The sequence below is a fragment of the Crassostrea angulata genome, chromosome 5 (genome assembly GCF_025612915.1).
Source record: "Crassostrea angulata isolate pt1a10 chromosome 5, ASM2561291v2, whole genome shotgun sequence".
NCBI classification, from domain to species: Eukaryota; Metazoa; Mollusca; class Bivalvia; order Ostreida; family Ostreidae; genus Magallana; species Magallana angulata.
The window spans coordinates 28,030,978-28,057,728 of record NC_069115.1 but is presented as its reverse complement, the minus strand read 5'-3'; the positions used below and the strand labels follow the sequence as shown (position 1 = coordinate 28,057,728).

The 26,751-nt window shown below is 33.9% G+C and overlaps 2 protein-coding genes across 3 annotated transcripts; one reads left to right on the top strand and one right to left on the bottom strand.

Annotated features, from left to right (window-relative positions):
- The first annotated feature begins 659 nt into the window (after positions 1 to 659).
- Positions 660 to 15,170, top strand: LOC128184531 (methylosome protein 50-like). 2 transcript variants are annotated; one of them, XM_052854062.1, is made up of 9 exons: positions 660 to 816; positions 5,151 to 5,336; positions 12,091 to 12,232; positions 12,455 to 12,504; positions 12,671 to 12,741; positions 12,985 to 13,039; positions 13,491 to 13,671; positions 14,032 to 14,109; positions 14,536 to 15,170. In XM_052854062.1, exons 1-9 carry the CDS (start codon positions 759 to 761, stop codon positions 14,780 to 14,782), a joined length of 1,068 nt encoding a protein of 355 aa, XP_052710022.1. In that variant the 5' UTR covers positions 660 to 758; the 3' UTR covers positions 14,783 to 15,170. The 2 variants fall into 2 exon arrangements, with proteins under 2 accessions (XP_052710022.1, XP_052710021.1); XM_052854061.1 differs by having other exon boundaries at positions 12,985 to 13,078.
- A 68-nt stretch (positions 15,171 to 15,238) lies between these two features.
- LOC128184532 (transmembrane protein 216-like) lies at positions 15,239 to 19,069 on the bottom strand. The gene is made up of 6 exons (XM_052854063.1): positions 18,940 to 19,069; positions 18,664 to 18,680; positions 17,529 to 17,622; positions 17,154 to 17,246; positions 16,317 to 16,518; positions 15,239 to 15,933 (listed from the first exon to the last, which is right to left on the bottom strand). Exons 1-6 carry the CDS (start codon positions 18,974 to 18,976, stop codon positions 15,918 to 15,920), a joined length of 459 nt encoding a protein of 152 aa, XP_052710023.1. The 5' UTR covers positions 18,977 to 19,069; the 3' UTR covers positions 15,239 to 15,917.
- Positions 19,070 to 26,751: the final 7,682 nt, after the last annotated feature.

Here is a 26,751-nt window from a genome sequence, read left to right as displayed (position 1 = left end):
GCTTCGTATAATTTTTTTCGTAATCCCTCTATTCAGTGTGACCATTGTGCATAATTAAAAACAATATTTGAAGAAATAAGTTCGCTTAATCAAAAATACTGACAACAAATCCTAATCAGGATGAAATTGCATTTTAGGTGCGAAAAGGTCAAATTAAATAAGCCATAACTTAGAGGGATGGATACTGACCCCCCATTATCTTTGTATTTTTTAAGTATGTTTTGTCTAAAGATTTCAATGATATACTTCTCAAGAAAATCTTTATACAACAACATTGAGTAGTGGGATACCTTAAATTCAATTTGTTCAAGTTGATGCCTTTATACATAATTTATTACTAATTATGTAATAAATTGAATAATAAATACCCTTTTTCCATATCACAACCTCAATTTTAAAATTGATAATCACTTGGCTGATATTTGTATTCAATGAGAGAGAGAGAGAGAGAGAGAGAGAGAGAGAGAGGTGAAAAGGGGGGTAACTCCGATAACCTATAACATTCGGCAAGTCGTAAAACAAGTTTATCTTTCCTAATACAACGATAAAGCTTAATATTTCACCGTTTTAGAATATCAAGATATAACAAACAGTTTTATTTTTTGTGTTTTTTACAAAAACAATAATCATATTGATTGAAAATTACAGCCCGATTTTGCTTTTATTTCTTTGTCTTCGCGCGCATTTCCGGTAAGTCTTGCACATGGTTGACAGCCAAGTTTCTTTGCTAAGTACACACTGGTTTCGGTTGAGCAGTGATGGATCAAATCCCGGCCGCCATGGATCGGCACTTGGACGTGATTCAGTGTCATAAAGGTAAACTCTTCTTGTTTTTGTATGAAACCAACAGAATCTTGCACATTTTTCGTAAAATAAAAATCAAACTGAATTTACTCTGTCGCCCTGTCGATCATTCGTGATTGTCATCGATTAAATGCCAATGTGAAAACTGGATTTTAATTGCGGGTTTTAATTTGTTGTTTATTAAAATTTACCCACGTGGTTTTTAGAGACACGATGTGCCCTTGATTTGTTTGTTAGAGTATTTGAGTAATGAAGACCATTTTCTTGTGGGGTCATTTTTGTGGTGGATCTTAAATAAAAAAGAGTGGTGTAACAAATAACATATTTATGTATCTATATGATTGGAACTTTTATAGTATAAGGATAAATTCTCCCAATTTTATTTGCAGTTCATCATCATGTTGCTAATTGGTTTTAGGACTCTGATGAATTGCAGTAAACATATCAAAATTTCTTCATTAAAAAAATTTGGAAAATTTTTAAAGAAATCAAAGCAAATGCCATATTTCTACACTCCTAAAAGTCAGGACCAGGGCTATAAAAGTGTTGAGGGTTGCGATAGTGTTCCTGAACTATTTATTGAAGAGAAACTGCACTCAACATGCTCAACATCTTGAGTTACTGTAGGAGTTGAGATATCATTATTTACTATATACAAACCCTTTTATAATGTAAATCTCATTATTTGAGTTAATAGACCTATAGATAAGATATATGTAAAGGATGATAAAGAAAATTGTTGCACAAACAGGTCAGGATTCTGTATTCGATATTGTGGTTTTGCTGAGTTGAATCATAGGATATACAGATACATTTGCTGTCCTGTGTTGGATTTATAGAAATTGAACTAGTCTTTAACATTAACATGCAATCTGTTAAGGCTAGGTCCCAATCCATTAGGCAAGGATTGTATCAAAATATCTTTGGAGGATTAATGGCAAATTACTTGATTTTTAAAAATTTACTCAAAGAACAAAACTTGAAGTTGTTTGAAAAATGAGTTTATTACCTAGACTGATGGCAAGATTGATGAAAATTGTATCTTCCAAGAAAAGTTAATTTTTATATATATTCAGAGACGAGCTGTGAAAGAATAAAAAAGGAGGAACTGCGTATATATGAAGTCTTATGTAATATATATGTGTACATTTTATAATGCAAGAATGGCAAATAATGACATATGCAGGGTAATATATCTTCTGTGGTATGTGTCAATAATGATCCTTCCATAGATCGTAAAAAAAAATGTTTTAGATGTTTATTAAATTCATCTTTTGAATTGTTTGACCCAGATAGAATTTAAATAGCGCAAACATCTTTAAAAGACAAGATTTTTATCACTCATGAGAAAAAAAGCACCTCGAATCCCTTCATCTTTTTAAATAACCTCTCCTAACAATGTGAAGTGTAGTCTTTTAATATGGGTCGTGTATGGCATGCCTTTGTTTTTTCTAGATCGGTAGCGAGCAACAATTTACAATTAAAATGTTCCGAGTTCAACAACTCGATCAACCGATGTATCAGTTTTCGGAACAATTAAGTGCAGTATAAGAACATACGCCTATGGAATTTATGACCACACAGAGGATTAGAGTCCCAACAATGTACCAGTGTTGTTGTTCAAGCTATATGTACATGGTTTACTTAACCTTTGGGGAAAAAAAATTGTGATTTGCTCAAGTGATTCTGGGGTGCAACACGGACGTATATTGAAACTGAGCAAATGACACTGGTTATATACAATAAAATGTTTGCAGAATGTTGTAAGTTTCATTATACTGACAACTCGTGCATGAATTGCAGTCAACCATTTCTTAACATTATCCAGGAGATGACAGTTTTCAATATTTCATTAAAATCAGAGCAACATTGCCCCCTGAAAGTATTTATACGGCTGTCTATAGGTAGATGGGGTATGTGGGTTAGTATCAAATGTGTGATTCATATGTATGGTAAGTCACATGGCTACTCATAGCATCTATGGAATTCAAATTTATTCATATTCAAAAGGGGGAAAATAATCATGAAATCACTAAAGAAAATTTACACCACCTGTAAAGAGGAGAGCAAACGGTAAAAGTTTGAGATTTTGATGGAAGGTTGGGGGGTGGGGGGGGGGTGGTCCAACAGATTCTCAACATGGCCATTTTTGAGAATGTCTGCCTTGTTTGGCACCAGAGACAGGCTTTGTATCTGCCCACTGTTTGTGTCAATAAGTGATTAGCTTTGTGGCTGGATTTAGTCCATCACTTTCATGTGTTATCAGCCGTCCATTAAGAGGGAGAGAGGGGCTTTCTTATCACTGCTATTCAAACATGCTCACTTTCTTCTAGAGATTAATCAGAATTCACAGCAATGGTAAATTGAAACAGTACAGTCTTAATTTGTTTTCTGATTAAAAATACTCTCAGAGAATGCTCATTAGATCGGAATTGAATGCTATATATATACTTTGTACACTTGCTTTTGTCTGCACAGATGTGATAGTTTAAGATAATGGATTATATTCTTAGAATTCTTATTCTTAGAATCTTCTTTTACAGGCAACAATGTTGGTTTTTTATATCATGTTCAGAAAAATAGTATTCAAATCTTATTTGGATGGCCAGGTACATGTACATGTAAATCAATTCCAACTAACATGAATTATTCATGTCCTTTGATCATTATAATGCAATCGACTGTCGCAAATATTGATTTGGAGGCATACGTTTGATAACTGATTTGCAAGCCTTAATTTCAATCAGGTTGTTATGAAATAAGGGTTTTATTGAGGAAAGGGGGTGTGTTAATTTTTTAAATTTCATTCTTTCAAACTGTGAGCATCAGTCTGCTACAGAAAGTCACAGGATGCATCAATCAGACTACTGTCTGGCTTTTTTCCTTTCCACTACTTCCCTCTCCATTTCTTTGGAATCTGTTTGCAATTTTGCAGTAAAAAACTTAAAAAAAGGCATATCCTAAAAAAAAAAAAATATAATGTGTGCAGGGAAACAATGTGTAAACACAGTTGGAGGAGGTGGTTTTGCTCTCAGAGAAAATTGTCCCATTCATTCAGACTGCAAAGAAGGCTTTCATTTCATTGCAAATTCAGTGCTTCGTTTAAGATATGAACCGCGGTGTTAAAAAGTTCCAAGAGGATATAAACTTGGTTGGTCATATGATCAAATCCTGTGAAGCCCAAAGGGCTTTTCAGGTGGTCTGAAGAGGGGAGATAATTTTTTGAAGGTTGCCTCATCTGCAAATTTATGTGTAGTTTGAATACTTTAAAACTATGATAGCCAGCCATATTGCTAGCTCCTGTAAGACACTCATTTTTGAGCTATTTACACTATGTCTTTAGCATTTACGAGTTCCAGAGCCCCCATTTTCAATTTCTTTGTACAGAGGCTAGTGCATATTTTTTATGGAAAAATAAAATAAAAAGAGAGACTTAACATTTTTCAAAATTATTGTCTATTTATTATTTGTTCTATTTCCAATGTGTGCTTTATCTGTTAACTTACCATTACTTAAAAAAAAACTAGGGTGATTTTGAAGTTGGTCTTGATATGATGTATGAAGATTAAGTTGGTAATAACCTTTGTTCAGTTGTTTCATATTGCACGCCCGCATGTGTCTTTTTTAAAAATATCTTTAAAATTCACATTCCTTTAGTTATTATTGATGTGAAATTCCTCGTGGACCTCAATTTGGCTGTTTAGATCGTACATGTACTAGAAAGGAAGCCTGAGGGCTGTATGTGTGTATTTCATAGTCTAACTATTTCATATGTAGTGATTGAATGGCTACAGATTTCAAATGGAGACACTCTGTGCCCTCCTTTTCAATTTAAATAAACGTTTAAATCAGAATTTTATCATAGTTGTACAATATTAAAGGTTCGTGCACACAAAAAACCATCTCTTACTATGAAGTTAAAAAAAAATCGAAGGTATTTCAATAAGTAAAAGAAGATCGGAGTAACTCAAACAGCAACAGTAAAGGACTTCAATTTAACTGTGGTACTATACATGAAAACAAAACAAGGCAAAAGGACTGAGCAGAACATAGAGTTTTTTTGTTTTTGACTATGGTGAGCCCTTGATGCTGTTAGCATGTCAAAAGCCTAGTATAAACTTGAAGAAAAAAATTTTGTTACAGTAATGCTCATTCATGATAATTAACTGTAAAAAAGATAAAATAAAATATCTAATACTGACTGTACATGTAGTACAAGAAGTATAATATTTTTTACAAAAGTTTTAACCATGTTAACCTAAGTTTACAGTTTGTGAAGTAAGATGGAAATTTGGGGTTTTTTTTTAAATCGGAGATTTGACCTTTGATTTAACTGTTTCTTGTAGATGGTGGGATTCTACTCGGAGCCTCCGGACTGACTGGGAGATACTGGCTGGGATCCCTGTGGTACTACGCCAATCCGGATGCTGCTCCAGATGTGGAAAAGTGTACGGCTGGAGTACAGCTGGAGGCTGGATTTCAGGAGGCAGTGTGGCTTGACGACACAAAGGTCCTGGTGGGATTAGACACAGGTAATGCTCCGAACCGATACGGAAATATGTCTGGTAATGCTCCAAACCGATACAGATATATATCTCTGTAATCCGGATCTCTCTCAAGGCCATAAAATACTACTCTCTGTGTTTTCATTGTAATAAAAACTTTACATTTGATTGTCAGACTTTAAGTATAGTAGACATTGCCACCAATACCCATGTCTTTATAAGCTTATCACTGTTGTTTGAGGTAATTAGCTGCAATAATGTAGCCCTCTCCGATTTTTAGCTCACCTGAGCTGAAAGCTCAAGTGAGCTATTCTGATCACATTTTGTCCGTCCTCCGTCTGTCCGTCTGTCCGTCTGCCCGTCCGTCCGTCTGTCCGTCTGTCCGTCTGTAAACTTTTTACATTTTGAACTTCTTCTCTAAAACTGCTTATCCAATTTCAACCAAATTTGGCACAAAGCATCCTTATGAAAGGGCGAATATAAATTGCAAAAATTAAAGTCCGATCTGTATTCAAAGCGGAGAAAACCTTGAAACTGTAGAAAAAGGGGGGTGCATTTTTAAAAATCTTCTTCTCAAGAACTACCGAGGCAAATTCAACGTAGTTTAGCATAAATTATCCTTATGGGAAGGAAAATATAAATTGCAAAAATTAAAGGGTAATTTTGTTTCAAATCGAAGTTATTACGAAAATAATAATAAAGGAAAGGTGTGTTTCAATCGGGCTCGGCATCCGGTAAAATGGGTAGGCAAGACTTGGCCTGGGCAAAAAAAAAGATTGGCAGTTATTAATCTGCCAATCTCATTAAAATTTCAGGATATTTGATGGACTAGTATATTTGTATTTGCTGTAGATATTGCCGCAAAATAATGCGTATTTGAAATTGACGATTGCCGATCTGCCCCGGCATTTATTTTGCCACGGCCCGGATTTGCATACCCATTTTACCAAGACTCGTATACCATACTTCTAAAACGAGGTTCTTTGTTTAAAGCAGCCATGACATTAAACGAAAAAGGGTCGATCTGACTATGATGAATTTGCTTGTTGTGCAACAGTTCGCGTTTGAAGGGAAGTTTTGAAACATGAAAAATATATTGATGCCGATTTTGTGAAGTAAATTGAGGCTAAATATTTCAATGCGTTGACAGTTTTCACACATGACGTTGGTGTTAGCTTGTTCTGATTTTCGTTTCGTTTTCATTATTTTATGCTTTGTAACCTGGAAACTATCGTCTGTATTTCGTGATTTTTACGTATCAAATCAATCAGAGACTTCGGTAAATCAAACAGTTACGTTAACTGTTTACCTGCGCAAATTAAGCAAAATCTGATGTAGGGGTACTGAAATACAATTCATTCTATCGGTAATTCGGCATTATCTTTTGCTAATGGTAGATTAATGCAATAGGTTTTGTTGAGATGCTCGGCATTTTCTCTAGTTTATTCAGTTTAAATAGAGTTTGATATCGCTTACGGAAATATGTAGGTATATCCATGTGTGTATATATATATATATATATATATATATATATATATATATATATATATATATATATATATATATATATATATATATGATTCATTTCGAAAAAATAAATTGTGTTCTTTATTTGTTATACATGCAGTGCATGTTGTTTACAATTTTTATTTACTAACCATATTTGAGTGTTAAGCTTCGAATTATAAGCAAGATACAGAGATTTGCTCACAATTCTATGTTTGTACACAGATCTTAAAAGCTAAAGATTAAAAAAATATAAATAATTGTCAATATTTATTACGAAAATTTTCAAAATCTGTTCTTCCAGGAACCCCTTATTGAATTGTAAACTTAACCTTTTTAGCTCACCTGAGGATGGGGCCACAATGGGGGGGGGGGTCGAAGTTTAACATGAATATAAAGAGTAACTCTTTAGAAATCTTCTTCTCAGAAACTAATCGGCCAGGAAAGCTGAAACTTGTGTGGAAGCATTCTCAGGTAGTGTAGATTCAAAGATGTGAAAATCATGACCCCTGGGGGTAGGGTGGGGCCACAATGGAGGGTCGAAGTTTAACATATGAATATAAAAAGTAATTCTTTAAAAATCTTCTTCTCAGAAACTAATCGGTCAGGAAAGCTGACACTTGTGTGTGCATCCTTAGGTAGTGAAGATTCAAATTTGTGAAAATCATGACCCCCGAGGGTAGGGTGGGGCCACAATAGGGGATCGACGTTTTACATAGGAATATATACAGTAAATCTTTAAAAATCTTCTTCTAAGAAACTAATCAGACAGGAAAGCTGACACTTGTGTGAAAGCATTCTCAGGTAGTGTAAATTTCAAAGTTGTGAAAATCATGACCCCCGGGGGTCGGGTGGGGCCACAATGGGGGATCGAAGTTTAACATAGGAATATATACAGTAAATCTTTAAAAATCTTCTTCTCAGAAACTAATTCGCCGGCAAAGCTGGAACTTGTGTGGAAGCATCCTCAGGTAGTGTAAATTTCAAAGTTGTGAAAATCATGACCCCCGGGGGTTGGGTGGGGCCACAATGGGGGATCGAAGTTTAACATAGGAATATATACAGTAAATCTTTAAAAATCTTCTTCTCAGAAACTAATTCGCCGGCAAAGCTGGAACTTGTGTGGAAGCATCCTCAGGTAGTGTAGATTCAAAGTTGTGAAAATCATGACCCCTGGGGGTAGGTTGGGGCCACAATGGGGGATCGAAGTTTAACATATGATTATATACAGTAAATCTTTAAAAATCTTCTTCTCAGAAACTAATTCGCCGGCAAAGCTGGAACCTGTGTGGAAGCATCCTCAGGTAGTGTAGATTCAAAGTTGTGAAAATCATAACCCCTGGGGGTAGGTTGGGGCCACAATAGGGGATCGACGTTTTACATAGGATTATATACAGTAAATCTTTAAAAATATTCTTCTAAGAAACTAATCAGACAGGAAAGCTGACACTTGTGTGAAAGCATCCTCAGATAGTGTAGATTCAAAGTTGTGAAAATCATGACCCCTGGGGGTAGGTTTGGGCCACAATGGGAGGTCGATGTTTTACATAGGAATAAACAGAGTTATTCTTTTAAAAAATCTTCTTCTCAGAAACTAATCAGCCAGGAAAGCTGAAACTTGTGTGAAAGCATCCTCAGGTAGTGTAGATTCAAAGTTGTGAAAATAATGATCCCCAGGGGTAGGGTGGGGCCACAATGGGGGGGGGTCAAAGTTTAACAAAGGAATATATAGGGTAAATCTTTAAAAATCTTCTCAGAAACTAATCAGCCAGATGATTCTTTATAATTGTTAAGACTTTGGCCCCAGGACAATTCTTTGGCCTCACGAGAAGGTTTAGAGTTTGATGTACGTTTATATCCCATATATAAACTATTGTTAGGGATCTTTTTTAGATCTGCAATACTCAACATATGATATGACTATAAAATCATCCTGTTAGAAAAGGGACTAATGATTATAAACATAAGAATATCCAGGGGAAAATGGATTTTATTTATACAGGATTTACATGAATTATTGTACATTGTCCAGATAGTTTGTATTATGACTCCATTGAGCTGATTTTATCATACCGCTTGTTCCTCAGGTGAGCGATGTGGCCCATGGGCCTCTTGTTTATATTTGATGTTTACTGGAGAGGGCTACAATTCCACAGGATCTCCGTAATGGTGCAAAATTAATTTTTTAATGCGGCTGACTTGGGTCTTAAAAGATCGATTTTATATTTGACTTCTTTTAGATAAAATGATTTTTAAATTCAGGTTGAACAAATTAACCGTATATAAATCAAAACCAGATAAAACACATCAGCATGTTTACCAGTCGTCTTTTTCAGCAGCCATGACAGTTCTCGCATGATTTTATGGGATGTACGCTTGGAGTTTTGATGGGCTTGATAACGTGAATGTCAGTGTAAATAATCGATCTTACCTCGTTATATCACTAAAACATCATTTAAGGAAATGGTATATAATGGAAAATTCATATTTACCGCGTTAATTATGTTTAAAATAGGGGAATTCCTATATTCAGTTCAAGATCCGCTCCTGAATTCTCATTGGTTGTCCCAAAATAAAACCGGTCAAGGTCAGTAAACATGGCGGACAAATTCAACTTTCGTTGTTGACATACACGAAAAATAACCGATATATGCCAAATATGGACTATACTTGATATTTTTGGATTAATTTATGCCATAGACATCTACAACGTTAGAGTTCAGGTAAGAAATGCAAATGTTATTGTCATCTATAAACGATTTGAGACGAAATCGTTGCGGGAGTGAATCACTCCCGCACTTGCACCATTACGGAGATCCTATGGAGTTGTAGCCCTCTCCCAAAAAAAAAAAAAAGAAAATCGGGAGAGGGCTACATTATTGCAGCTATGAGGTAATTGTGTGGTCATTTTAAAGCACCATGTAATTAATACTTTTGCCTGTCAGTAACTGTAACTTTTTAATTGTTACTGTATAAAAATATTGGCGAAGGTGTTGTTTGTGTAAGGTATGTGTATTCTAAGTATCTTATGAGAGTTTCTTACGGAAGTAATGTGCTATAAGTAGGGCTATGATATTCTTCAAGAGGATCACTTAACATTTTCGATTTCCACCATTGCCAAATCTGTTATCTCGACACTTAACCTCAGAATAAGTTCTGACTTCTGACATATCACAGTTTACCATGAGATACCCTATAGATAGTACTTGTATCTGTGCAATTATGTTTCAATCACAATTAAGTTATCTAATATCATTTTTGTTTTGATTTTTTTCCCTTTACATCTATTTACCAAATTTAATAATATCCCCTGTTTTTAGGTTGTACTCCTAATTGCTATTTTCAGCATTTGGTACATGTACAGAATTTATGGATTTAAAAAGGGTCCACAGACCTTTAATCTAATATTCTCTGGGCAACCAAAGGGAGTTAAAATCATGTACATGTTTGTTTAATGATTTTGTCTTGTTTATTGTCCGGAGTAAGTTAGACCACTGCAAATACTGCTGAGTGACTCTGTTCAGACAGTGAACTGTCCCCTGTAAAGTATATGTATATAGTTCTAAGGCCCCTCTACTGAGATCCTGAGGTAGATTGTACAAAAAGAGTTTTTTCTTTCTTCTTTCTTTTTTTTAAATGTTGCGAAAAAAAAACCCAAGCACAAACACAATTACAAAAGCAAGTTTAGGGGAAAAAATCAGATTAGGTCCATTTAAAATTGAAAGGGAGGAGTTGTATTGAGAGCAACCAAAATACCTAGATTTAGTGAATGGGGCTGCAGGTATAATAGGTATGAAACAGGTTACAGTTGTTTAGTACAGTGACAGTTCTGGGTGGGTGCCAGAGGCCTAATGAATGGGCCAGCACACTGAGAGAAACAGAGAAAGTGAGGGAGAGGGAAGGAAAATGCATGTGGCCAGGTGTCCCTGTGTTAATAGTAGGCATTATTAATTATAGCAGTTGGACATAGCTGGATCCTTGCTATTTTTGATGTATTCCAGCCAGAGAGATATATGCCAGTAAATTTATAAGCTCTAGATTAGATTCACTCATTCAGACAGATGATTATGGTTATGAATGTAGATTGTCCAGAGGTACATTTAATCTGAGGATCAAGGATTTCTCACATCTGATTGTGTCCTATATTCCATTCCCTTGGGTGTAATTTTGTCCTGTGCTGTGATATATCTCAACTCTCAAGACACTGTGAAAAAAGCCCAAGACCTTTAAAATTTTCATTATAATAAATAGACAGTACCGGTAGTTAATATATTCTTGTATGATATATAATTATCCAAGTGAAATGTAGAGGGAGGAAGTTGAACCACATAATCTTAAGGGGACATTATGCAGATCTCAAATTTTACCTTTGATGTTTGGGTCAAAGGTAATGTTTTAGGCCATTATGCTAGTTAATATTATGCAAAGAAAAGGAAGAGTTACATTTTCCTCTCTTCATTGACCTAGAAAAATTAATATAAGCAGCTATAGTAATGTGCATTCCCATCTAAATCAATTAATTGATAATTAATGCATGTGTAATGAATTTAACCTACATTGTATAATTTGCATAGTATATCAACAATTAAAATGTATTCCTTACTGAGTGAAGTTCTGAATTATTAATATGGCATACATATAAACAAGTAAAGAATAGTAATTTTATTTAACTTCAGACAATCATTCACAAAACAAACAAAAAAATTTAAGTTGAAATCAACACAGTTTGTCAGTGTATCAGGAAGTTGAATTAAATTTGAGGGGACTGTCTCTCTGCTTAATCAAAAAATATTTCAAAATAAAATTTTGAACTTGTTTTAATAAATTGTAGGAAAAAGATTACCGGTATATAATCTGTGCATGCAATGCGACAAGAAGGAAATGGCACCGAGCCCTAACATTACGAAACCTTGCCCATAAAGCACAGCTTATTTAATAGAGGAATGTTGTCAGACAAAACAAAGAGAGAGTTTGATCTGTGTGTTATTCCTGGATGTCACTTTATCTCTTGGCTGATCCCAATCTCTGCTCAGTGTAATTCATTAGACATAACAAACACTGGCAGCATCTCACACATGCTGTTTTTTCTTCTTCTTCTTCAGGTTTTTGTTTTTCTTCTAAAACTTATCATAAAATTGTACAGGTGCATATCAGAAATTTCGAGTAAGTCACTGAGTAGAAATTGCACAGGTTTATGAGCCATATTGCCTGCCCCCCCCCCCCAAATTTTTTTTTATATTATTTTAATTGTTGATGAATATTCATGTTTTTATAGGTGGCATAGCGTTATGGGACTTGGTGGATAATTTCCACACCTTTGTTCATGTGAGTGGGGTCGTGGAGCATGATGACCTTGTGACATCAGTGGGTGTGGTCAGTGGAGGAAAGTCAGCTGTCTCGTGTGGAGCCGACCGCTGGTAAGTGAGAGGCTGGGAAAAATCTGAATTAGGGGCCAAGAGATGAAAAAAATAGATAAATAGAATTAGGGCCAAGAAATGCAACCAAAGGGGGGGGGGGGGGGCAAGAAATGCGGAAAAAGAAAACAAACTAAATAAGCTACATAAAATTTTAAAAGAACTTTCCATTGTTTTTGAGTATTCAAAACAATTTTTCCTAAGTCTATATTGAAAATATTTCAGTGTCAAAGTGTGGGATTTGGAAAATATGCATTCAACAAATACATATAGAGGTAAGAAATGTAACACTTTCTTGATATAAAATGGAATTAAGATGAAGAAATATATCATCATTGTTTAGTCCTTTCAGTGTATTCTAATTGAAATTTAACATCCTTGGTTAACCATTGAGGTTTTATAAAATTCTATATTCCCGATTTGCTTTGGATTGTGTTTCAGCCCATCACGATGTCGTGGAGTGTATCAGCTGTCACCCAACAGAGCCAGCCTTATTTTTGTCTTGTTCAGCAGTTAGTAGAAATTTTCTATAAAGTGTATTTATAACATTTCAAAATAATTTGAAAAAAAAGCACAATAACCGGTACCTGTTACAAATAAAAAGAATATGTTGATTTCGCTGACTCAAAAATATGCTCAGGTATTAACAGTTGATGATACAGTATCTGCCTAAATTTTTTAAATTTCATGTTAGCTTGCTTAATATTCTCTGATTAAGAACTACTTTATATGGCGCATGAATTATTGTTTAACAGGATGGTAGAGTTTTCCTGTGGGACACACGGAAGTCTCGTCCGGTGACCGTTCTAGGTGGGTTTCCTCCCCCCATTGTCCCCATAGTCATAGTAGGTGGGTAGGAACTAGTGTTAAAGGATTTGACTGCAAGCCTTAATCCACTAGCAAGCACATTTTGTTGGATTTTTTACACTATTTTTGAAAACGTAACTCGATTTTGATTCAAAATGGTTTTTGAAAGCTGCAGCATTTTTTTTTTGAATTCTTAAGTTAGCACTTGTTTTATTAACCAGGTATTTTGTTTTTGTACACTACCCAACATTTTTTGAGATCTTCTGTTGTCTTTTAAGCAAACTTTCTATTCATGGTTTGTTAATATGTTACATTTTTTTTCAACAACTAACTCAGTTTTTGGACAAAAATCATGACTTTACACTATACTGATTTGCAGTCCCTTGGCTTAATGTTAATGCTTCTGTATATGCATGTCCAAGTTTATACCGGTACTTGTAATTTCATTTTTCAGACACATCCCCTCTTCTACATTCCCCAAAACAAGTTGTGTGGCAACCAGGAACGCACACTTTTGCTGTCGGAGGAGAGTGTGGACAGGTCGTCGTCAAGGATACCAGGAAGGCTGTAGGAGCTACGTTGTCTTTCAGCTGCCATTCCCGGGCAGTCACAAAGTTATCATTTTGTCAAGAAAAGTAAGAAAGATAAAAGGCTATGGAGGGGAACTAATCCATTTTTAAAACAAACTTAACTTTTCTTCTTTCCCTCTTTGACAATGTTGATTTATTTAAAATGTATGTACATTCATGATTGAAAAGAGAATTGTAGGTCATTATTAAACATGAGGACGGATGAGTTGATATCCTTGTAAAATTGTTAGAAGCGTCCCTAGCAAATTTTAAAATCTCCAACTAATTAGTCTAGCAGTTGTGAACTTTTCGAAATTATGATGAAAATATGTGGAATTAACCACTGGTGTAAAAGAAGGAATCTATTGTTTTGCTTTGTCGTCCATTTTTGGTCACCCTTCTAGGTTCTTTATCTCACTGTTGTAGTCCCCGCCTGTTGGCCTCAGCGTCGGAGGACTGTACAGCTGTTGTCGTGTCTGTGGACAAGGAGGCAGGCCGCCAGATGTAAGTACACATGTACTCCAATAGTAAAGTCAGGTAATTTGTGTTTTTCACAAACTTATATGTACCGGTATATCATGAGATGGACTCCACTCAATAGTAGGGCAGTGATGATAAGGTATCAATTTTTTGGTAATGCTGAGGCATTTTGAGTTTAATTTAATGTTTAATCAGGTGCTTCAGAGATGTTAGAAATTATTTTGGCTCATAGTTTAATTTACCTGGAATATTTAGTCGTTAATAGTCTTCTAAGTTTGTTGTAAAAAAATTATTTTTTTAAGAATTCCAAATAAATATAATTCCCTAATTTAAAATTTAAAGAATTATAAATGAATATAGTTCCTCGATCTCCTTTTTTTTCAGTTTGCTGACCAATGAATAATTTTATGAAAGTATGTTTTAATTTTTTTTTAAATCTTTCTTTTTCAGCTTCAAAGACACTTCCCATACAGACTTTGTTAGCAGTCTAAGTTGGCAAGGAAACGATAATCTCTTCACCTGTGGTTGGGACTCGAAAGTGAAAAATCACTGTGTATCAAAAAGTGAACAAACTTGTGAAGACTGTGTGAGGGTTCAGATGGAAACGGACTGTATAGACAAGGAAAATGTTAAAAAGAAGATCGCCAACATTTCACTGGTCTGCAATGGGAACGGTGCTGGGTTGGAATCCACCTGATGTGCATCTACCTCGATTAGATACATACCTGATGTCCTTGTGTTCTGCGACATTTTATTGATTGTGTGTACAACTCCTCTCCTAGCCAAAATAAAGATCTCCAGTGGCCATCTGTAAAACTCAAAAAGACCACTCTTGTTGTTGGTACTTTTTGTTGTTTTCAGACATTTTTTTTTGCAAGAGTTGTGTCACCTTTGCATTTTTTACTGTAGAGGGCATTTTCTGATAACAGAGATTGAAAGTGAAAGTTGTGGAGTCTTTACAATTTATTTCGTTTTTCATATTTCTTAAGATCACTTAAGAAGAAAGATCACCATTATCGAACTTATACATGTAGTTGAAAAAAAAAAATCATGCAATCGTAAAAATAAACCATTTGGAAGTTGAACTTCTTTTGTTTTACTTTATTATTGAAATTCATACTTAGGTAAATAATAAATTAAGAACTAAAAAATTGATTTTCTCTCTTTTAATCTGTAAAATTATACAAAATATTTCTCATTCAGAATATCTTAATGGAAATAATTCACAACCACTGGCACTTTTTGCATGAAAGCATGCACATTCACACTACTGTGGAATCATTCCCTATTTGTGGGGGCTCAAATTTCATGGATTAAGTGGTACCCATTACCCAAGTATTAATGTCCCCCATGTAAAGACAAAACAGTCTTTGTTTATGATATACACAAGTGGATCTATGAATTTACATCAGACACCAAGAACCTCTTATGAAAAATTGAAAATCCAGGAAAGGTTAGCCCAACTGATTTTAAACGATATTTTCACAGTATAATGTACACAACTACCCAGAAGGTAAATTGGATTTTTTAACTACAATTGCATGCATGTGCGACCCCATAGGTAATTAACCACAATCCATGCCACTATACAAGTAAAGATACAGGTAAAAGGACAGGTTTTGCCACACTAAGTCATGCATTGTTGGCAGTACAGTTTACTTAAATACATGTATATCAGTAATTTTAAAAATTTGTCATTTTAATTGGCTATCACAAAAAACAGATCAGGTACAAGTGAACTTCAAATAAATTTTGTTTGAATGTCTCGTCATTCTTTCAGCTAGAAACCCTGAAGAGGAAAGACCCACTTTCTAAGACAGCACTGATATCAATTAGTATGGCGTGGCTCTGAAAAAAAAAATTCAAAATAAATTCATACATAGCTTAATAATAAAAGTAGTTATACATCATATACAGCCTTTTCTTTAAAAAAGAAAACAAACATTGATATTTATATAATGAAAGAAAATATGAATCCGCAGAAATTTTTCAGATATTTTTTTTTAATTTAGATTTATTTATTTTAATTATATTTTAGACAAAATAGATTTCACAGGCAATATTTTGACTTTTCAGCCTTCAATCTTTGTTTTAAAGTTAGTTCATCCCTTAAAATTAGTAAGATTAAACTCCAATTAATCTCTTAAGTAATTTCTTTTTAATACAGCAACATAATAATATATTAAGGAAAAAATAACACTTGGTATATATACCAAATAAAAGGTTTTTACCTTGCAAAATTTATCATGCTGACAATTCCAAAAACAAGTTCCAGTCCTATGAAAGCGGCCTGAATGGCAGCAAGAATGACATCCACTCGTAACACATAGGTCTGCCATAAAATGAGATAAAGGGCCCCTAGGACCGCAGGAATACTCAGCAATATCGATATCACTACCCCCACTATCCGCTCCGTCAGGTTCCCCTTTTGTGCTAAAAAAGATAGCATACAGTTATAAGTAAAACGATAATTTTTAAACCAGGAAATCTAACTGAAATGAGATGTTCAATATCTGAACCCACTGCTACCTCTCACGAATTCAGATCTTTTCGTTTTACTAAATTAGACTTACAGTAATCATGATATGTACGTATATGTTAGATTATATTATATAATATTTATTTTCAAGATTTTCCATTTCTAATTTTTTATTCTACGTAAATATGGTATATTTATTAAGAGGGTATAAGAACTGCTTAAAAACAAAGACCAGTTTATTTAAGCATTGAATGCTTATTTTTTGAAGTCGTCAGTCATATGACACACCAAGCGGTGCGGACAAATTGAATACCATGCTAACGGCGGTATGATAATTTGTCTGCACCACTTTGTGTGTCAAAACATGTGGAGACGTTTATATTTGTGCTCATGGTGCATGGATTAGCAAAGTGTATCCATAGAAAATTGAATATCGCAGATTAACAATGCAAGCATAAGAGGAAATATACATTGAATGTAAATATAAAACTCGTTGAATTCTCATACATTTTTCAAAAGCATTTAACATTGTTTAAGATACATTCAAATAAACTAACCTTTTCTGCATTTCTACCTTTAATGTACTTACCGAAAAATAACCGTAAAGCTTCTATGCCTGCTAAAATGAACACCAGTATGACTTCTGCTGGGAGAACATTGTCAGCATAGGGAAGGGTTTCATCTACAAGTTCATCAATAAATTTAGAAGTAACACCAGACTCGAGGAAATTATACTATTTTACTGAATTTGTAATTCATTTTTTATTTCACATTTATTCAAAGCTCATGATTAACACACATTTTCTTTTATTTATTGTTAATTATCATTTATCACATAACTTCCACAACATATACCATTATTTTCCACTGAAATTTTTTTTCTCTCAAAATTTTTTAAAAATCTTAACTTTTTGGGATTTTACCAATAAAGGAATGTAAAATTAAAAGACATACTAGTACTCACTTTTGTACACATAGATGAGAATTTCACACAAGAAAAAGAATGCAAAGTACCATCCATTAAGGTAGAGGAGGACTTGATATGGCAAAGAGGATCTCTATCATTTAATTAAGGAAATATCTTTTGTTAAAAAGTAAACTGATTCCCTTTGAACTTGCATCATAAAATCATGACAATACATGAATCAGTATTGAATCTAAAAAAAAAAATAAATAGAGATTTTGACAAGTGGAAAATTTCCAAATTTAATTATGACTGGCAATGTTACTCAGTTTTGTGAATTATCAACAGTTTGTTATTGTAAATCGTAAATAATAGCACTGTATAAAAAAAACCCACATGTGATTAACTTATGGCCTTAACATATTTATATAAATTAAATGCATTGTCGACTTGTTCGCACTTCTCAACAGTAATTTTTTTTGTTTTCGTTTATTGCATGCCTGGAGGTCATCACTTTATTGACTACACATGATGAATGAAATATTCAGTTCTTATCGGTAGTTACCATGGTTAATAAAACATGAAAAATCAAAACAGAGCTGTCGAGCTGTCGATACTAAACTTAAGGTACATCACTACAACTACACTTATACTTTTTAAGAAACAACGTCACAAGATGGCGATTTAAATGTTTTGTTAAACTGTTTATATCGTTCAATTTGGTTGTATATCGTCGTGGCTCAGTGGTTAAAGTATTGGGCTTCTGAATCGCAGATCATGAGTTCGAATCTGCCAGGAGCTTTTGTTCATCATAACTGAATTAAATTTTTGAAAATGTAAGTTTTCATCCAAAATTGCATACTTTTTGGCCTATTAGACTTAAATACTTCTTATCCATTATGATATCTATCATAATCAAGTAATTTTTTGCTGATTTGAGAAAATATTTCACGTTGTATTGAGCCACCTTAAATGCTGTGATCGTCATAATAACAGTTGCATCACTTACAATGATGTATAAAATGTCAGTTTAATAATTTTTAAACAATGAGTTTCAAATTCATGCTGTCTTCATGTTTTTTATTTGTTTGTTTGTTTTTTGATAACTAGCCCCCCCCCCCCCCCCCCAACACTTTCAGCCGTGGTTTTTTTTTCACTAGAAGCACGGTATGTAAATATTAACTGAAAAGGATACCACAACTTGTACTCTGCCTGAAAAATAAATCAACATAAATAATAAAAACGAATAAAGAATTCAAATTTCATGCTGAAATCAGTTACAGGGTGTAATGTTTTTACCTGCATTCAAGTTTTTACATGAAAGTGAAGCAATGCCAGTAAATTTACGTTAAATCAACTATATTTCCTTAATAAACAAGATTGAATCTTTAAATTTGCATTATTTCCTTTATAGTTATAGAGACAAAATCTTATATTATAATTGATAATCATTAAGATATCCGAATTTTACCTTTGTTTTGGCGCTGTGGTTGACCAGTCGTCGCCATATTGAAACAATTTTGTTTTCATGTAGCTACTTCCGGCTTCAAATTGCTTTGACCGGATTTAAACGGATTGTGCAGTGCATGGCAAAGCTCAACTACACATATCGATTTCCCTTGAAGAAAAAAAACGTAACGTAGAGCGTCCAACGTTTGACAAACTTTGTTCATTTAAAAGTATGCACCAGTACATATAACGTTATGATATAGAACTACATTCTCTGACACACTGACAAATACACATTTATATAGTTATCTTCTTTGTTTATTAGTTTATTTTCTAAACATACCGACATGATTTCATATCCGTGCTAGCACTATTTTTATGTGACATTATGTGTACATACATGTAACATGCACATGAAGTCAATCCTTAAAAAATAATTAATAAAAAAAAATAAAATAAATAACTAAAAACTGTTTTACTTAAAAGATAAAAGATAATTAACTTCCCAAAAATAATAATAATAAAAATAAGAATAAAACGCTGACTTCTAAAAAAAAAAAAAAAATAAGTTAAACCCTGTCAGATAACGACAAAAATTATATAATATTCTACATGTAATCATTTTGAAAAAAAGGTTCCCTATAAAATAGTATATTTTAATAAGTAAATGATGCCTTTTGCAAATATATTGCACACACACACACATACACACACACTCGTTTCCCTCCATGTTGAAATGTCTTCAAGGGAGCGTTCATTATTTTCAACAATACACAAAACGAATTGAACCTAGGTATAATTGAATTGTACCTATCTTCAAATCCTTTGAAGATATGTCTGAATTGAACCTATCTTCAAATCAATTGTACCTATCTTTAAATGAATTTTACCTATCTTCAAAAAAATTAGAGATAGGTATAATTCAATTGAACCTATCTTTAATTGAATTGAAGATAGGTATAATTCATTTGTACCTAGGTATAATTCATTTGTATCTAGGTATAATTCATTTGTACCTAGGTATAATTCATTTGTACCTAGGTATAATTATTTAGAGATAGGTATAATTATTTACACCTATCTTCAATTCAATTGTACCTATCTTTAATTCAATTGTACCTATCTTCAAATGATTTGAAGATAGGTACAATTAATTGAAGATAGGTACAATTATTTGAAGATAGGTACAAATATTTGAATATATGTTAATTTGGCGTTCCATAGAATTGTGTGACAGTTAAATACGTATGCTGTAATAGTGTAAAAGTTCGCCATTATATTAACAGTGCCTTTTTGGGAGGGTAACTGTTGAAATTGACACCCGAGAAAACTATTGCCAACCGGCGCGAAGCGGAGGTTGACAATGGTTTTCGAGGGGTGTCAATTTCAACAGTTACCCTCCCAAACAGGCACTATCTATTTTATTATACTGAATGTCCTAATTTAAGAGAAAATTTTACTGCTTTTATATAAAAATGAAGAGAATCCTACGGCGAACCGTACACGCTTAATATACGCGCATGTAACAATTCGTTGTGTTAACCGTTGCCAAGTGCGTTGCTAACGCTGAGGGTAATAGAACGGATTACCAACTGCGTCTAAAGCAATCAGATTTCAGTATTTAACATGAAAGTATAATAATAAAGAATGACCAAGAAAAGACGTTCAATGTTTAAGAATTTTATTTGTTTGGTATAAGTATAAAATCAGCTGTTTTGAAACAAGTAATTAAAACATGGAAGGTTGTTTTTGTTTTGCTGTGATTGTTGTTTTGTTTTGGTTTTTTGTGGGGGTTTTTTTGGCTTGGTGATTCAGTCTACATTGTTCATGTACGCTTAAATTTCTACCGTAAATCTAACGAAATTCAATGATAGCAGTTTTTGATAAATCCGAATTTTAGTAAGTATATTAGGAATTAGGAAACTTAGTCAAAGAATAAAATAGGCACTGTTAAACAATAAATTAAATAAATGTAATTGCTACTGTAATTTTGCTTCATCCTCATAATGTGATTAACAGACGTTTATAAAACATAAACTTATCAAATACTAATTAATAACTTCACATTAAAAAATATCGGCATAAAAATCGCTGCTCACATTGCTCTAAATAGAGCCGTTTTAACTAGAGCTTGGACTTTGAGCAGTACTTGACAAACTCCAATTTGATGAAGGCGGGGTCTACTTATGGTTAGCTGTCCAGCCATCTATAAAATAGTGGTGGTTGTGCATGTACTATGCCTAAAAAGTAGTCAGGGTTTGATACATAGTGCACAAGCCGGAGGGTTTCAAACCCTGAAACATAGTAGGCATAGTACATGCACAACACGACACTATTGTTATTATTATGCCGACTGTTGAATATACTGACGTGCTTTGCTATAAGTTGCTGTGACGTTTGAGTGTTGACTAGTCTCTTTAAATAGTCACCGGAAAAGCAAGCGTTTGGGTTTTTTTTCTTCAAATTAATCAATTGATTTGATTGTTTATTAAATCAACAAGTTGTTGTACAATAAAAAGTTAACAAAGGTTTATGTTCTATTCAAGAAATGAGAGACGTTTGACCTTACCGAGAAAACTCGAAATGTTTAGCAGAAAAGATCTCAATGAATTTATTTCTTGTACGTTCTTTATTAAGACTTTAAGTGTCATTTAAAAAAAGCGTTTTTATGATTCTCATATAGAATTTCTTTGAAAAATGTTCAGTCAATTTGTTCAAAAGTTTATCAGAAACTTTAACTTTAAAATTACCGTCAATAATGAAGTGTTTTTGGAAAGATTAATAATTTTAACTGCTTGATGTCAGTCGTATATATCTTCGTTTTATATATATAAATACCGTCAGTTTCATTATTGGCTAATATAGCATAGGGTGACGCTTTGGGCTTCAAGCTGGGATGATTTTAGCGTCGCGAGTTTGAAACCCACTGTCGGCGCTTGTAAGATTTTTCGTTGAAAACATTGGCCGTGCTCTATTTCGGCATAGTATGCTTACGCTCTATAAATCCTTTATATACTATGCGAATGGAGATGAGTATTGAATATATAGCGACAAACAGACAGGAGCCAAAATAATGGCTAATAGATATGAATATATTGAACGCAATGACACTCGCCCGACTTCACACAGGGATGTATATTTCACTGAAACAGATTCAATTTCACACAGCATTGCAGATCTTGGCAAACAACTTCCGGTTTTCTCAGTCTATGAATATTAATGAGCATCTTTTAGTGAATTAATAGAAAGGATGACAATATCTGACAGGTTGTTTTGATGAGCAAACTAGATAGTAAAATCCCACAGAAAGTCCAGGCTCTTGTTTAAAATGGTTCAACTAAGTACTTACTTTTGTCTTCTGGATGACAAAAATATTTGATTACATGCAAAAAAGTTTCATTATATTTGTTAGGAGAGTGAAGAAAGAATATGTTTTATCGTAAAAATGAATAATGTCTTATTTAAATTACGGACCCAGTTTTACAAAGAAAAATATGTTTACGTTGGTGAAAAGGTGTTGAATTCTTCCATTCTATGGATAAAAATTTGTAGTTGAAAGGTATTTGCAGTTTCTGAAAGGTTTGTTGTGATGAATTTGACTGTTATTTTCAAGGCAACTTCATTAACTTTCTCCAAAATCGTTCCGGAGCGATTCTGCAATTTTCTGCTACATAACGGTAATATGGAAGGTATTCTAACTGTGGTGAGGGCCTTTCCCGAGACACAGTTAGATTATACAAACTAAGGAAAGTGTAGTGAAATTAATAGCATTCATTATTGTAGGCTTACAGCTTTGTTATGTAAATATCAGCAATAAGGTGTGTCGATAAACCTATTTTGAAATGTCCGATATGCAATGTCAACCCCTGCACGCACGGGTCAAAGTCTAGTCAAATTCTTAAAACTTGTCCTAGTGTAGGCACACTTCCGTGCTTAAAAAATTCTTATGATTAATCGGAAACGAGCTTGTAAAATGTTCCGAATTCTTTTGACGTACATGACCTGCGTGACATAGTGGGGCTCAGATCTGTGTAAAAATTCGTCTGTCGAATCACTCAGCGGACTCTGTGTCCATCGCTCGCCATTGTACAAATAAAAGTTAATAGCTCTAATTTTGTCTCTTAATCCCTCTGAACTTCAAAGTGAACTTGTACACGGACATTTTGCGCCAAAACTGAATTATCCCCCACATGTAGAGGATGCTGGGGGTATGAGTTCGTCGGTGGTCCGAATCTGTAAAACCGAACCGCGTAGTGTCTACAAAACATCTTGCTTATTCATTTTTGTGATCGGCCTCGGCCGATCACAGTTGTGTCCATATTAGGCATCCGGCAAATTTAACTATTTGCGCACGCATTGCGCCTTGCACTATTTTATTTACTATACAATGACAACCTTATTTAAATCTATAATTAGATGTAGATTACTATAAACGTTACTCTAATTATTTTACCTTGAAAATAAAACATTTATAGGGTAACATACATAATGATTCAAATCACGTTTTTTTTTCACTTATGCGTAAGAGTATTAGCCGGAAGTATGATTCGCTTACTAAGTGTAAAGTTCATTCATGCCTTGCCATTTCGAAAATCATTAAAACGGTGTGAAAGATATTTTGATTGCCCCAAGTTGGGGCAACCCACACAGCGAAGGAATAAATTAAATTCCGAGAGATTTCTTCACAGGGCGCCCAAATATTTGGTTGCATAAAAAAGGGAAAAGTTGTGTTTTTCCCCTTTGACCTTTTGGTTGACCCCGCAAAGGGGAACAACTTTTGCAAAGTGTGGATTGGACTATAGAACCATTTTAATAAGACCTTGGACTTCCGGTAGGACGTTACCATCTATTTCTTGCGTCAAAACAAGTTAAAAATGACGCGGTTCCAAGCGAAATATGCACCGATTGCGTAGTCTTAGCTCAAAAGCCATACAAGTCTTGTTGATTTCAAAGAGCCATGGCTTATTGGTCAGCAATGAAATAGACAGGCGTAGGTCACATTGTTTGACACAACTACCCAAAGTCCAAGCTCTTGTTAAAATGATAGAACTACATGTCAGAAGGTTATATAGACGGAACAGCCAAAACAAATCCGTGTTGTTTTTCTATCCCATCAAATCATTTAAGCTAAAAGTACATTTGTACTATTTGCGCAACATTTTTTCACGTGTTACTTATTTTCATGTTGATATAATACAGTATCTCCTCGTGGCCACGCAGAGCGACACGTGCAAATTAAAACTTTTCTCACCGAAAAGTCAAAGCCTGCTTTTGTAATTGTAATAAAATAATGTAAAAAACAATATTTTTTTCGCTTCGTCCCCTGAACCCCCTACTAGGGCGCTGCCCTGGACCCGCTGGGGGCCTTGAGCGGCCCCCGACCCCTCGCCTTTGGTGCAGGCCTATGCTTCATTCTAGCTCTAGCTACGCCACTGCTTTAAGTGTCATTTAAAAAAAGCGTTTTTATGATTCTCATATAGAATTTCTTTGAAAAATGTTCAATCAATTTGTTCAAAAGTTTATCAGAAACTTTAACTTTAAAATCACCGTCAATAATGAAGTGTTTTTGGAAAGATTAATTATTTAAATTGCTTGATGTCAGTCGTATATATCTACGTTTTATATATATAAATACCGTCAGTTTCATTATTGGCTAATATATCATATAGCGGTGACGCGTTGGGCTTCAAGCTGGGATGATTTTAGCGTCGCGAGTTCGAAACCCACTGTCGGCGCTTGTAAGATTTTCGTTGAAAACAGTGGCCATGCTCTATTTCGGCATAGTATGCTAACGCTCTATAAATCCTTTATATACTATGCGAAAATAAATGAGTATTGAATATATAGATAATGATATATAGATAATAGAATATAAATATAGATAAATATATATAGTATAGATAATAGATATGAATATATTGAACGCAATGACACTCGCCCGACTTCACACAGGGATGTATATTTCGCTGAAAAAGCGTCAATTTCACACAGTAGTGCAGATCTTGGCAAACAATTATCTGTATCCGTGCAGCTTTTTGCACCTTTAATATTGTTTTGCACGCTTTGTTTTGTTGGCTTCGCTTTGTTGGCTTCGCATGCTTTACATGATATACTTGTATTAAAGGTTTCATTTATATACTATAGTCTGTCCCAAGTTATTGCTTCCATCAATTTTTGATGATTTTTTAATAAAAATACACATACCTATGAAAAAAATACAATTGAAATCGATGAAAGGGAATATATCCAAGATATCTTCATTGAACAATTATTCCTTTTCACTCATAAAATTTCACAGGAACGAAAACAATTTTCTTACGGGGATTTGTAATGGGAAATGTTTACATCTTTTCTCCATTCGGAATACACTCGGAATACAATTTTTTAACGTTATCATACGGGCTTATTAATGGCTGAAGCAATGCAAAATCTCCGTAGACTTTCAATTTTTGGATGTGTATTGAAACCTGAAGCGGTAGAGGGGGCGTTTCAAAATAGATTATCTGGATATTTTTCATATTAGTGGATGAACGTAGTTTGAGCACAAAGGTATTTACTATTATTGAAATATCAAGCAAAAAGTGGTGAAAGCAAAAACTAGGGACAGAGTATAGTATTGTATTTAGTTGTTTATATTTAGTTCGTCACTGTAGAATAGTTTTTCAGTAGGTTTCAAAGTAGTTATAGATTATTTTAATTGTTATTAATTGCAACCATTTACGTTATTTTTGCAATTAATTTGAATATAGATTTGAATATGATTTTAGACACAAGCGCATTGAAATATATATTTATTCCATCTATTTTTGATGAGTGTTACAGTATTTTGCAACAGAGTAATAGTGTTGCAAAGGTATATTCTTAAGGCATTGTTGCCGAAAACAAAACTAATATAACATAGCTAGTATGTATCCTAATACTTCAAGCCAGTAGACTTTGTAGCCTATACATGTTTTAAAAAGTCAGGTAGAAAACATGGGATCCTCATAATGGCGTTGTGGCATATGAGAATGCAAGTTGTGGTTTTGTATGCCACGTATGTTTTTTCCCCGCAGTACAGACAACAAAAGGAGCGGATAGTTCGGTAAATTATTGTATCATGCCTTGAATATTTTTGTCACTATAATGCAAAATTAAACCCTATTAACTTTTCCTAGTGTAAGCTCATTTTGAAAAAATCTTTTGTTTAAATGAGAAAAACATTTGACATACGTAGTGGCGCTCGAGTGTGTATCAACGGTGTTCGTCGTTCGCCATTGTACGAATGAATAATTTTTGATAGGGTTAATGTAATGATATTGTTGCAATTTAAGTTATATTTAAGGGGTAATTAAGCCGACAAAAGAAAACCAGTATTACTCATCTTGTTTGAATCTACAAATAAATGTGCTTTAAAGCAACATGTATTTTTGAAGGTTTCAACATGTCCTGTAGAAAAGAAATCATCAAAATGGCGTAGTTTTGCAAGAAAGAACTGTGTTGTTGAGAACACCACGGAAGATTTCTTCCCCTATATATATTACATACTACAGAACGAGACAGACACGTAGCAGGTGGTTTTGTAAATGATTTTGACCATGCCTGAATCGCATTAATACATGCATCTGCATGTAATTCAAATCAAAACTCGCATTTGGGTGTTTATGAGGAAGATATATGATAAAAGGTTTTTTATTTTATTAAATTTATGCATAACTGTATTATGAGTTTTACCGTTAATTTGAATGAAGCTACAGAAGTTCAGAGTTTATCTCCAAACATAGATAGTTTGGATGGTGACAGATCACCTAGAGTGAAGTGCTGCATTGAGAAGCCTCGATCGTTAGAATGAAAT

Excerpts from the sequence above, each read along its gene's own strand:
- LOC128184531 (XM_052854061.1), top strand. The coding sequence starts at position 759 with ATGGATCAAATCCCGGCCGCCATGGATCGGCACTTGGACGTGATTCAG. Across the intron at positions 12,505-12,670 it reads TTCAACAAATACATATAGAG|CCCATCACGATGTCGTGGAG; the intron begins GTAAGAAATGTA and ends ATTGTGTTTCAG. Across the intron at positions 14,110-14,535 it reads AAGGAGGCAGGCCGCCAGAT|CTTCAAAGACACTTCCCATA; the intron begins GTAAGTACACAT and ends TTTCTTTTTCAG.
- LOC128184532 (XM_052854063.1), bottom strand. The coding sequence starts at position 18,976 with ATGGCGACGACTGGTCAACCACAGCGCCAAAACAAAG. Across the intron at positions 17,247-17,528 it reads TCTCATCTATGTGTACAAAA|ATGAAACCCTTCCCTATGCT; the intron begins GTGAGTACTAGT and ends ATGAACTTGTAG. Across the intron at positions 16,519-17,153 it reads AGCTTTACGGTTATTTTTCG|CACAAAAGGGGAACCTGACG; the intron begins GTAAGTACATTA and ends TATCTTTTTTAG.